Genomic DNA, 12,582 nt, shown 5'->3' with positions numbered 1-12,582 from the left:
GTAAAATTATGATAATGGACATTATGTCACATCTTAATCAAAAGAATTATCACAATTATTATTCTATAAGTCTAATATTGTAATATTTAAGGTTTATGTAACCCTTATTATTAGTTTGTCTCAATTCTTAATTAAGGTAGTGTTTTATCAATTATCCTAAAATGTCAAGACTAAGAAAATGATATATGGAGAAAAATATTTATGTCTCCCTATATATAATTTAAAATTTAATTTAATAATGTATCTTAAAACTAATTATAAGGACTTATTTAAATTTGAATTAGATGAAACACGTCACAAAATAGTACTTTTGAAAAAGTGCAAATTGATGCATGAAGTTTTAAAGTTAAAACAATGAAATCAACTACTCCTATAATCACTAAATCCACTCTTATTTTCTTCCACACATTTTTCTCCATTTCTTTTTTCTTATGGTGGTAAACGAAAATGGATAAATTCTCTCAATTTTTTTTAACAATTAAAAGAATAAAGTATAATTTTTATTATTAATTTTATAATTGAAACTAAAAATAAATATAAAAAAATAAAAAATAAAAAATTATATTTTATATTCTCAATTTTCTTAACAATTAAGAGGATTTATTTTCTGGTTAAACCGAGACAAATTAAAAGCCTTTTTTGTTTCTCCGTTCCCTCTTTCATCATTTATTAGAAATTATTTCTACATATTTAACAATGTATAAGAACTAAAACGTTCATCCTTAAATGTTTTTTTATTAAGTAAGATATGTTACACCTTTGTTAATTAAATAGATTTTAAATTTTCATTTATTATATTTTAAATTACCATCATATTTAACAATAAAAAAATTAATAAAAATAATCAGAATTTACCTTATTTAATATTCATGACTTTTTGTTATCTTCCTAGTATCATCGGTTTAAATTGATAATTTAAAATTTAAAAAAATAACCTATTAATTAGGTTAATTATTTTTTATAAGATTATTAAAAGTAAAATTTATTACATTTAAAAAATTTATACAGAAACAATTATAATTTCTATTTTTTTTTTCTTTTTAACATTATCGATTACGGAACACCAGTTAGCAAATAACTAGGTACTAGGTACTTGGGTGGGGAAAAAATGAAGGCAAAAGAGAAAGAGAAAGTAGAAAACTGTAGATTTCAGGTTTTGACTTTGTCAGGAAACAGCATTTGCCATTTCCCTGCCATGACGGCGCATCTAACACTCACTCTTTTCTGACTCAATCCAAACCTTAAACTTCTCTTAGATTCTCTTAAACCCCTACTAATAATAATAACATGCTGAGGTGATGTATCATTTATTCATTATTTACAATGAAATTTTATATTACAGTAATTATTAGAAATCAATTTAGTTAAAAAATTTAAATCTGAATGTATCAAATTATTTTTATTCTTAAAATGAATAAGTTATGCATGAGTTTGTTTTAAGGAAAACAAATAGACAAGGACTTGGAATCATATATATTGTTTAAAGTCACACTTATTTTAGACCAAAAAAATATAAGATAAATTATATTTTTGCCTTTGAAATATTTATTTTTTTAAATAACGTTTTTAAGTTAATTATTACCTTTTTTGTGTATATATATATTTATTAATTGTTATAATTGTTATAATTAATTATATAATTGAATATAATATAATAAACCTTCTATCATCTAAGTTAAGTAGTAAATGTAATTTCTTTCTTTCTTTCTTACATGAACAAGAACAACACAATAAACTTTAAAAAAAAAACTTTTATTTTTTATTTTTCTCAATTTGTGTAATTTTCTGACCTGTTTTTACGGTTTAGTTTACAGTAGTTCTGAACTTCTGATTAGACCACCTTATTAGTTATTATTATTATTGAAAATTTGTTCTTATTTTTCTTCTGTTGATTAGTGTTGTTAATGTTTGGTGTTTATTGGATAACGAGAAAATAGAGAGAGAGAGACTTGAGTCATCGCCATTGACTAAAGCTTCCCCATTTCTTACTCTTTGAGCTTCCTGGCAAAATTTCTATGCTTCCATTTTCATATCCCATATTCTCTCTTTCCACCATTTTCATACTCTCTTTCTTCCTGCCATTGAACTTTGTATCTTCTGAATTCTTCACTCTTTGAAACCAAAAGACTGAAATGTGAGATCTGATTGTTGTAAAAAGAAGCTTCTTTGGTTCTTCCACTGTGCTTTCTAGAATGTTCTACTTTCTCAATATTTTCTAGTTCTATTTTTCTGGGGTGTGTTTGTTTTTGGAGATTCCAACATTGCAGGCCTTGTTCTGCTGCAATTCATTGTGTATATCGTTTTGTTTTGTCTCAAAGTCTCAAACTTTGATATCATAATATTCTTCTTTGACCAAATAAACCACAACCTTATTATCCCTCTTGCTGTCTCTTACTCATAAAAGTTTAAATTTTTATTTTTTATTTTTTATCCCATCATTTTTTTTTTGCTTTGTTACTCCACTGCCTTATCAAATTACTTGGTCTTTGAGCTCTTTTCTGTGGGAACCTTTTCTGGGGTTTAGTATCTCTTGCTGGTTGCTGATGCTACCTTTATATAATAGTTGTTATTTTATTCTATTTTTGCTTGGTATATGTGTTAATGGGTTATGGGGTTTTGGGTTGTGTGGGATTTTGGGTAAGTTGTTCCTCTTTGAACAGTCTTTGGTTCATTGATGCCACTGAAGGGTTATGATTTTCAGCCTCAAAGTTTAGATTTTTCATTAGGAATTCTTGTTACTGAGGCTAATTTGTGATTTGGGGTTAGGGAAAGTTGCCATTTTTAATGATACTTGGAGTTGGAATTGGTTTTATCTTAAGAGGGTAATTTCCCCTGCATCTTGAATCTTGATTTCGGATAATCAAATCCGAAAAAGGTTCTGTTTTTGTGAGAGAATGAGGAGTGGTAGGAAAAGGAAGTTGCATTTGAGCAAGCTATACTCATTCACATGCTGTAGAGCATCATCTTTTGAAGATGAATTTTATTCTCAGATTGGGGGAAGGGGTTATTCAAGGGTAGTGTTGTGCAATGAGTTGAATGATTTAGAATCCGAGGTTGTTAGGAACTATGCAGATAACTCTGTTAGGTCTACAAAGTACACCCCTGCTACATTCCTCCCTAAATCGCTCTTCGAGCAGTTTAGGAGAGTGGCTAACTTCTATTTCTTGGTTACTGGCATCTTGGCATTCACCAGACTTACGCCTTATAACGCTGCCAGCGCTATCTTTCCGTTGATTATCGTCGTAGGGGCGACTATGGTGAAGGAAGGCATCGAAGACTGGCGCCGGAAGAAGCAGGTAACTTAAACTCTATGTTGCACAAATAGGAATAAGAGTGTATTTGATGAAAAAGTTTGTTACAAATTAAGAATCTTTAAGATAGTATTTGATGAAACTGTTATCTGTTGCAAATTTCGTTTTATAAGGTTAATGTTTTGAACCATTTTGCACTATGCCTTGCAGCACAAGTGAGTATGTTATATAAATTCTCTGGCAAATTGCTTTTGCAGGATATTGAGGTGAACAATAGAAGAGTGAAAGTGCATAAAGGTGATGGAAATTTCGAATATACCGAGTGGAAGAATCTTAGAGTGGGGAATGTAGTGAAGGTAGAGAAGGATGAGTTCTTCCCTGCAGACCTCCTATTGCTTTCGTCGAGTTATGAGGATGCAGTATGCTATGTTGAGACAACGAATTTGGATGGCGAGACAAATTTGAAGTTGAAACAAGGCTTAGAGATAACTTCTTCCTTACATGGCAATCTCAGCTTCCAAAAGTTTAGAGCCACGGTCAAGTGTGAAGATCCGAATGCTAATCTGTACTCTTTTATTGGGAGCCTAGAATTCGGAGACCAAAAGTATCCCCTTTCGCCTCAGCAGCTTCTTCTTCGAGACTCCAAACTTCGTAATACAGACTACATTTTCGGAGCTGTAATCTTCACTGGTCATGATACTAAGGTTATCCAAAATTCTACAGATCCTCCTTCGAAAAGAAGTCGAATTGAGAGGAAGATGGATAGAGTAATCTACTTCTTGTTCTGTATCTTGTTTCTAATGGCATTTGTTGGATCTATTTTCTTTTACATCTTAACTAAAGATGACTTGCAAAGTGGACCAATGAAAAGATGGTATCTAAGACCTGATGATTCTACAGTTTTCTTCGATCCGAAGAGACCGGAAGCTGCTGCTGCATTTCACTGTTTGACAGCATTGATGTTATATGGCTTCTTTATTCCGATATCCCTTTATGTGTCGATTGAGATTGTCAAAGTTCTTCAGAGCATTTTCATCAATCAAGATATCCATATGTACTATGAGGAAGCAGACAAGCCGGCAAATGCCCGGACATCAAACTTAAATGAAGAACTTGGCCAAGTTGATACAATACTTTCTGATAAAACCGGAACTCTTACGTGCAACTCAATGGAGTTTGTTAAATGTTCTATTGCTGGGGTTGCTTATGGCCGTGGCATTACAGAGGTTGAGAAGGCCATGGGTAGAAGAAAAGGTTCACCTCTAAATCATGAACAAGTTATAGGGTCAGAAGCCGACAGCATCAACGAATCTTCGAATGGAAAAGCCTCCATAAAGGGCTTTAACTTCATTGATGAAAGGATAATGAATGGAAATTGGATTAATGAACCTCATGCTGATGTCATCCAGAGATTCTTTCGCCTGTTGGCTATCTGTCATACGGCTATACCAGAAATGGATGATGACGCAGGAAATGTCTCGTATGAGGCTGAATCGCCCGACGAAGCAGCATTTGTGATTGCAGCCAGAGAAATTGGTTTTGAGTTCTGTAAAAGGACTCAGACTAGTTTATCAACATTTGAGTTGGATCCTGAATCTGGCAAAAAAGTTGAAAGGTTAGTAGCTTTTAACTGTTTTATCTGAGTAGTATCTTGAGCTTTAGGGACCTATATTTACATTAGCTAGTCTCATTTTGCAGGGTGTACAAGCTTCTCAATATTTTGGAATTTAATAGCTCGAGGAAGAGGATGTCGGTCATAGTGGAGGATGAAGAAGGCAAAATTTTTCTATTATGCAAAGGTGCTGATAGGTTGGTAACTGTCTTAGAATAGAAATATAGACACATTGAAAGACACAAACCTATTCAGATATTTGTCCAATTGTTTTTGTCCTAAAACACTTATCAAAGGCAAGTCTAAATGATTTTTGATTGGTTGGCTCTATGTTTTCATGCAGTGTCATGTTTGAAAGGCTAGCCAAGAATGGGAGGGAGTTCCAAGACAAGACCATGGAGCATGTTCATGATTATGCCGATGCAGGTCTAAGGACCTTGATACTAGCCTATCGCGAACTTGATGTGGAAGAATACAAGGAGTTTCATAATAAATTCTCTAAGGCTAAGAATTTAGTTTGTGCGGATCAGGAAAGACAGATTGAGAAAATATCTAACAAGATTGAGAGGAATCTAATTCTTCTTGGAGCCACTGCTGTAGAGGACAAACTCCAAAACGGGGTTAGTTCGGATGCGAAAATACATGTTTTACTCGAGGATTTCCTTTAGTCGCATAAAACGACTCGAAGTGACACCTTTCGTGTTGTTTTGATAGGTTCCTGATTGCATTGACAAGCTTGCCCAAGCAGGAATCAAGATTTGGGTTTTGACTGGGGATAAAATGGAGACTGCAATCAATATAGGGTACTTAATTCTAATTATGCCTTATTTTGTTCTTGTACTTCGACTTCACGAAAATAATTGCTTTTCGAGATATCTGAAACAAGAATTGCATTGTAGTTTTTCTTGTAGTTTGCTAAGACAAGGAATGAAGCAGATTATAATTCATTTGGAGAGTCCAGAAATTAAAGCACTGGAAAAGGGTGGAGACAAGCTTGCTATAATCAAGGTAAAATGAAATTCATCATCCTTTTCCGAATCTCTATCTTTTTCTTTATTTTCTTTTGTATAAGATAGGGACTTGATTACAAAATTTTAAACTAGAGGTACCTAGTGGAAAAACATTGTAAACACTATAAAGACATGAGTCTAAACTTTTGAACTTTAGGGACCTAATTAAAAACTGAGCGAAATTATAGAGACTATTAGAGTAATTAAACCTTTTAAGATAGAACATGTTGTGGCCTTTTGTGGAACTTTAGAAGTGCGACTGCTCAGCCGGCTATGGTGTTAAGTGATACTTTAGAGCTGAAAATCTATATTCTGATATTTTTATACCGATTCGTCTTTTAGGCATCTAGGCAAAGTGTCCTCCAACAGATATCTGAAGGTGCTGCACAGCTGACAGCATATAGAGGAAGTTCTCAGCAGGCATTTGCTTTGATCATCGACGGAAACTCGCTTGTCTATGCTCTAGACGATAACGTGAAGCACATGTTTCTAGAGCTTGCGATTCGCTGCGCATCTGTTATCTGCTGTCGCTCGTCACCAAAGCAGAAGGCACTGGTATTGGCCTATTATTGCTGCATTGGTAATAAAAATGAAATAAAAAGGTAGTTTGATTTTGGAAATAACTTTGTATTGTTACTGTCTTGAAGGTTACTAGATTGGTCAAATCCGGAACTCGGAAAACAACATTAGCTATTGGTGATGGAGCTAATGATGTTGGAATGCTTCAAGAAGCAGATATAGGAGTTGGAATTAGTGGAGTTGAAGGAATGCAGGTAATGAAAAATTCCTCAAATGGATTCATTTTTCTTTTCGAGTAAATTAGTTCCTAACAAAATAAATAAAAGACATAAAACTCTAACAACTTATTCATCATTCTTCCCATCCACCAGGCTGTTATGTCTAGTGACATTGCAATTGCGCAATTCCGATATTTGGATCGATTACTTCTCGTGCACGGACATTGGTGTTACCGGAGGATCTCATCTATGGTATTGTCATGCTAATATACTTTGATCTTAACATTCTCAAGATAGGTTCTAAAAGAGTATATAATACTTAATTATGTCAACTTTTGCTTCATTGTTCTGGCAGATATGCTATTTTTTCTACAAGAACATCACATTTGGATTCACTTTGTTCTTATATGAGGTGTATGCATCATTCTCTGGAGAACCTGCATACAATGATTGGCTTTTATCTATCTATAATGTCTTCTTTTCATCGCTTCCTGTGATTGCTCTCGGGGTGTTCGACCAGGATGTATCGGCTCGGTACTGCCTAAAGGTATGGTTTCTACTTACAGTGTAAAATGTTTTAAAACAATTGTGTCCAATCACATTCGTTCTTTTGGATTACCATTCACTCTGTCATTTAGAAAGTAGTTATTTATCCTGACATAGTGTTATGTGATTGGATGCGCTGACAGTATATCAAAATTAAATTCTTGAAAAAATTGAGTGAAACTATAAAAACTACTCCGAGATTTGATTTAACCAAGATATTACTATAAGCATTGAATTTTTCTTCTCTAATATAGTTAGTTCCCCTGTTAATGATGGCAGTTTCCATTGTTATATCAAGAAGGAGTGCAAAACGTCCTCTTTAGCTGGCGGCGAATACTCGCATGGATGCTTAACGGATTCATCAGCGCCATAATAGTTTTCTTCTTCTGCACGAAAGCCATGGAACTTCAGGCCTTCGACGTGGAGGGAAGAACGGCCGGGAGGGATATACTCGGCGCAACCATGTACACTTGTGTGGTTTGGGTGGTAAATTTGCAGATAGCTTTAGCTATAAGTTACTTCACCATGATCCAACATATTTTCATCTGGGGTTCGATTGCATTCTGGTACATCTTCCTCCTGGCATATGGCGCAATGCCACCACATTTTTCGACGAATGCCTATAAAGTATTCGCCGAGACTCTGGCACCGTCTCCGATGTATTGGCTTGTCACATTCTTTGTGGTGATCTCAACACTCATACCATACTTTTCCTACTCAGCAATTCAGATGAGGTTCTTTCCCATGTTTCATGAAATTGTCCAATGGATAAGGTATGAAGGGAAGACAAAGGATCCCGAATATTGTAACATGGTTCGCCAGAGATCGCTCCGGCCAACAACCGTCGGATCAACTGCTCGCCTAGCCGCCATGGCTAACGACACGCGAGACAGAACGATTAACCGTAGATAATGCTATCAAGTCCTCTAGTTTATGTATAGATTTGTCAAAAGTATAGTGATTCTCTTTGTTCATAGAAAACCAACATTTTGTTATCATGTTGGGAAGAAGTGTAAAAATTAAAATAGGGTAAATTTTATGTACACTTATGTTTTTTTGGGCTCATAGATAGAAGGAGTTACTTAGTGTATAGAAGAAGCAAGAATTCTTTGTAGGATAGGGTAGAAGGAGAAGGTGGTTTCTAATCTTTTTGTAGAAAATGAAGTTCAATGAACTGAACTTAGAGTTGTTCCACATTTTCTTTCAATCATCATATGAATTATTTTAATTTTGGTGCTAATAGAGATTCTCCCTTATTTATTTATCCATCATATATCTGAATTCAATAGGTCAAGAACACTTAAGTTGGTCGAATAGTCAGCTCACTTGTCTCCTTAACCAAGTGTTAGGAGTTCGAATCTCGCCTTCAGCCATAGACCCTTAATATATTTTTCTTTTTGACAAATTTACAAAGTGCCATGTTGTGTGACTAAAATGAATGTAATTACTAATTTGTCATCTCAATGTCATCCTCATCATAATGCATAAGTGACTCAATTATTATGTATTTATCACTTTCACCTAACACTTTTGGTTTGGGTATGCATCAATAAGTCAACATCTACATTGACTAAACGGCTTACACTATCCATAGTTAAATTATTTAGCTTCTAATTAATCATTGGCCCTTCAATTTCATCTTTTTTTCATTCACTGTACTCATTCATCGCAATCATTTCATTTTTAAAATGCAGGTTTATTATTCGTTACTTATGAGCTTCATCTAATGGAAAGAAATAAAAAACATATATGACGAAAATATCATAAATATATTCTTATAAAAATGTTTATTTAGTCATATTTTAGAAGAATAATTTATTAAAAAAATATTAATTTAAAAGGAATAACAACACTTTTAAATAAAAGTAATATTTTTATAACATATTAAAATTAAATTCTTTATAATCTATTATCCAATAGTTAAAAAAAAAACTTTACATAAAGAAAATTATAAAATCTTTAATAAAATATTTAACAAAATAAAAAAATATTATTCAAAATTATATTGCATAAATAAACAATGTCTTCACTACACCCTTAATATTTTATACTTAACATTTATATATAAACTAATAATAATATGCGAAACTAATTAATATATAAACAATGAATGATGCACAGCGAGAACTAAAATATTCGTATTCCAGTAACAGCAATTAAGTTAGAAATGGAATAAATAATATAATCACAAGTTAATTATTACATTCGGATCTGAATAACAATTCACTAATTAATTTGGAGTTAAACAAAATTAAGAAAAGTGAAACAAGATCAAACCTCTGAGATGTAATTAATTAAGATCTACGCCACCTTAATACCAAGAAAATCAGCAGCAGATTTTGCCAAAATATTAACAAACTCTTCAAAACTTATAACACCGTCGCCATTGCTGTCGGCTTGAGCCATCATGGCGGCTAGCTCACGGTACGTGAGCGGCTGTCCCATTCTGGCCATGGATCCGGCCAGCTCTGCGGCGGTAATGAATCCATTACCGTCGCGATCAAACACTCTAAAGACATCCAAAAGTTGTTCTTGGTTGAGAAAAATATTGTTGTGGCTGTAACTGTGGCTATGGTCGTCCTCACGAGGAATCACGAGGAATTAGGACATGGACAAGTTCGTCAAACTCGACGTATCCATTGCCATTCTTATCCATCTTGGATAATAAGGCATGGAGCTCGTCGCCAGCTTGACCCCGAGGGATCTGAGCAGGGCGGCGAGCTCCAAGTGAGTAAGACTGCCGTCTGAGTCCATGTCAAAGCGATTGAATATGTCATTTAGTTGCTTTATTTGATCGTTATTGTTACTATTTTGGTGTGACATATTTGTGTATGATATAGTATCTAATAATCAAAGGTAAAGAAGAAGATGAAGAAGGAGAAGAAGGAAATATTAATAATAATAACGGTGTAAGGTATGTTTGTGTAGGGTTTATTAATAATTTGTTTATGAAGAGTTTGATTTGGTGTAAAGGGGTGTGCTATGAAAAATTATTGATAATGATAGATCTCACTTTTCATTTGTGAAGTTGGAATGGTTCAAGGAAGGAGACTCGTGAAGAAACCGTGTTGAATTATAAGTTAAAGTTCGAAGAGGACAAATTAAAAAATCGTTATGAAAACTGTATAATGAATTAATAATAAGTTAATAACTTCAAGCTCGTTTTTATATGATTTTTTCTTCTTTTTTTTTTTCGAGGAAATATATACGAATTTTTGTAACTTGAAAATTTCATAGGAAGTATATATGTTTCTTTCCTTATTAAGTCTATATTAAAAATTCAAATAAGTGATAGTTTTCTTGTTGAGAGGTTCCCTTTTTTTTTTATGGAGTAGAAAGTTTTAATTATATCCATTTTTTTTAACTATTTTGTAAAAGAATAAGGACTCTTACTTTTTTTTTTACCAAGAGTAATTACTCTTACTTTGTTTTGGCCATTAATTACTCTTACTTGCTATGCCTATAGCAAAATACAGATTGGGCTTTTTCTAATTGGGCCTTATTGGGCCAGGTTATACTATGATCTTATTGGGCCTTTATTGAGCTCTAAACTCTAACCCTAAACCCTAACAAAAAAAATCTACAATTACATAAATTTCTTAAAATTAAATTCCAAAACACAAATTTTTTCTTCCTATATTTATATAAATCATCCTAGACCACTTAGCTTTAGGGTTAATTCGTTAAATATTACAATCTAGGACGATTTATGCTTAAAATTTCTTTTACAAAATGAACATAAACCGTATGAGAATATTAAGTGTTTAGAAATCTATTTAAATTATCCTAAATCCACTAAAGTAACATTTTTTCAGCTTAAAACACATTTGGATAGGACGATTTACTTATAGAATAGATAAATCTTAAAGCCTTTCCACAATTTATGTGCGAATGGATAAAGTACAAATGGGTGTCATGATTTATATATGCAAAGAGAAGAAGCTGAATATCTTTTTGCAATTAACATTTTGGCCATTGTCATCATTATCACCACAAATAAGCTTTTGGCAAGAAGAAATTTGGGGGAGAAGAAGAGAGGTTTCTGTGGCAGTGGAAGACGGTTTTGGGGCATTAAGCGGCGAAGCAAGGCACGATGCAGTAAGTGGCAGAGAACGGTGCAGTAATCGACTAGTGCCACAGATCACGACAGAGTAAGGGGCAGCAGCATTTTGTGAGAAAGATGGCTGGCAATAAAGAAGATATGTGCTGCTTAAATAGTATTGCGCATGTGGATAAATTTATCGACGAAGAGATTAGTTGTCAATTTTTTTACAATTTTATTTTGCGTAAGAAATTCTAAGCATAAATCTTTTTAAACTGTAATGTTTAACAAATTAACCTAAAGTTAATTGACTTAGGATGATTTATATAAATATAAAAAAAAGAATTCGTTTGTTAAAATTTGATTTAGGAAATGTTTGTAATTCTAAATTTTTTATTTTATTTAAGTGGAAAAGGTCCTTCATTTGGTAAGTATTTTCAGGAAAAGAAAAAATGTTCCTTCAAAGCCACTCGTCTAAAACTCAAACTTTGACTCAGATCTAAACAAGTTCCTCAATTTTATTTAGGTTTTGAAAAAAATTACCTCAAAATTTGACTTTATGCATACTAATTTATTAACGTCCTATTAATTGGGCCTTAGGCCCCCTTTTCTCTTAAAAAAAAGTGCTATTAATTTATCTTTTTTATCTATTAATTATTTCATATCGTACAAAACTATGATCATAATCACAATTATGGAGATGATTATGTAATAAATCACTAGAGACAATTTTAGGAACACTCCATGGCTCTTTTTGACCCCAAAAACTTCCAAATGCTAACTCTCCATTTTCATAAAATTTTTCCATCACTTTTTCAACTTCATCCATACAGGACCCGCTATCATTACCATTTTGTCCTGAAGTACCATCTCTTAGTGCTATCGTGACGATCTCTTCTCGAAACCTAATAGACTGTTCATGAATTTTCACAAGAACATTATCATAAGAAGAAAAAGAAGACCCCATTAATATTTTTTCTCTATGATCTAAACTAAGATTACTCCTACTCCTCTTGTTACCACAAAATTTCTTCTTAACATATCTTCTTGTTTTTCTCACCAATTTTGATGGAAGCTTGAGCAAAACATAAACAAGAATTTGCAACATTAAACATTGGCAGCAACATGATATCACAACACAATCCGCACCAAGCATGTTCCAATCTTCCATGCTTCAATTTGTGAAGAATTAAAGAGAGATCAATAATAAAAGTAACAATAATAATGAAGAAAAATAAATAATATTGTTGTTGTTGATGAAGGGGGTTTGGATTATTAGAAGACATGATGATCATAGTTTAAAAGAAGAGGTTTCTTATTTCCCCCTATTGAGGACTTAGAGAGGAAGAAGCAAGAGCAATAATATGATGAGGGAAAGCTAAGA

General features: G+C 33.0%; 2 protein-coding genes across 2 annotated transcripts; one reads left to right on the top strand and one right to left on the bottom strand.

The window, feature by feature from the left end:
- The first annotated feature begins 1,902 nt into the window (after positions 1 to 1,902).
- Positions 1,903 to 8,416, top strand: LOC107477027 (putative phospholipid-transporting ATPase 9). Its single transcript, XM_016096996.3, has 11 exons — positions 1,903 to 3,296; positions 3,509 to 4,866; positions 4,950 to 5,060; positions 5,207 to 5,483; positions 5,578 to 5,666; positions 5,763 to 5,871; positions 6,216 to 6,428; positions 6,521 to 6,646; positions 6,764 to 6,862; positions 6,966 to 7,157; positions 7,436 to 8,416. The coding sequence occupies exons 1-11, from the start codon at positions 2,895 to 2,897 to the stop codon at positions 8,066 to 8,068; spliced, it is 3,609 nt and encodes a 1,202-aa protein (XP_015952482.1). The 5' UTR covers positions 1,903 to 2,894; the 3' UTR covers positions 8,069 to 8,416.
- Positions 8,417 to 9,457: 1,041 nt separating this feature from the next.
- Positions 9,458 to 12,369, bottom strand: LOC127747518 (probable calcium-binding protein CML15). Its single transcript, XM_052261508.1, has 4 exons — positions 12,259 to 12,369; positions 11,981 to 12,111; positions 9,742 to 9,900; positions 9,458 to 9,665 (listed from the first exon to the last, which is right to left on the bottom strand). The coding sequence occupies exons 1-4, from the start codon at positions 12,367 to 12,369 to the stop codon at positions 9,458 to 9,460; spliced, it is 609 nt and encodes a 202-aa protein (XP_052117468.1).
- Positions 12,370 to 12,582: the final 213 nt, after the last annotated feature.

The sequence above is a fragment of the Arachis duranensis genome, chromosome 1 (assembly GCF_000817695.3).
Source record: "Arachis duranensis cultivar V14167 chromosome 1, aradu.V14167.gnm2.J7QH, whole genome shotgun sequence".
Taxonomy (NCBI): Eukaryota; Viridiplantae; Streptophyta; class Magnoliopsida; order Fabales; family Fabaceae; genus Arachis; species Arachis duranensis.
This window is presented reverse-complemented; position numbering and strand designations above follow the sequence as displayed.

Bases quoted from the DNA above. Each gene is read 5' to 3' on its own strand.
- LOC127747518 (XM_052261508.1), bottom strand. From the start codon at position 12,369: ATGGAAGATTGGAACATGCTTGGTGCGGATTGTGTTGTGATATCATGT. The intron at 12,112-12,258 runs GTGAGAAAAACA...ATTCATGAACAG, and splicing joins TCAAGCTTCCATCAAAATTG to TCTATTAGGTTTCGAGAAGA. The intron at 9,901-11,980 runs GTTAGCATTTGG...ACATGGACTCAG, and splicing joins AAATTTTATGAAAATGGAGA to ACGGCAGTCTTACTCACTTG.
- LOC107477027 (XM_016096996.3), top strand. From the start codon at position 2,895: ATGAGGAGTGGTAGGAAAAGGAAGTTGCATTTGAGCAAGCTATACTCA. The intron at 5,061-5,206 runs GTTGGTAACTGT...GTTTTCATGCAG, and splicing joins TTATGCAAAGGTGCTGATAG to TGTCATGTTTGAAAGGCTAG. The intron at 6,647-6,763 runs GTAATGAAAAAT...CCCATCCACCAG, and splicing joins GTGGAGTTGAAGGAATGCAG to GCTGTTATGTCTAGTGACAT.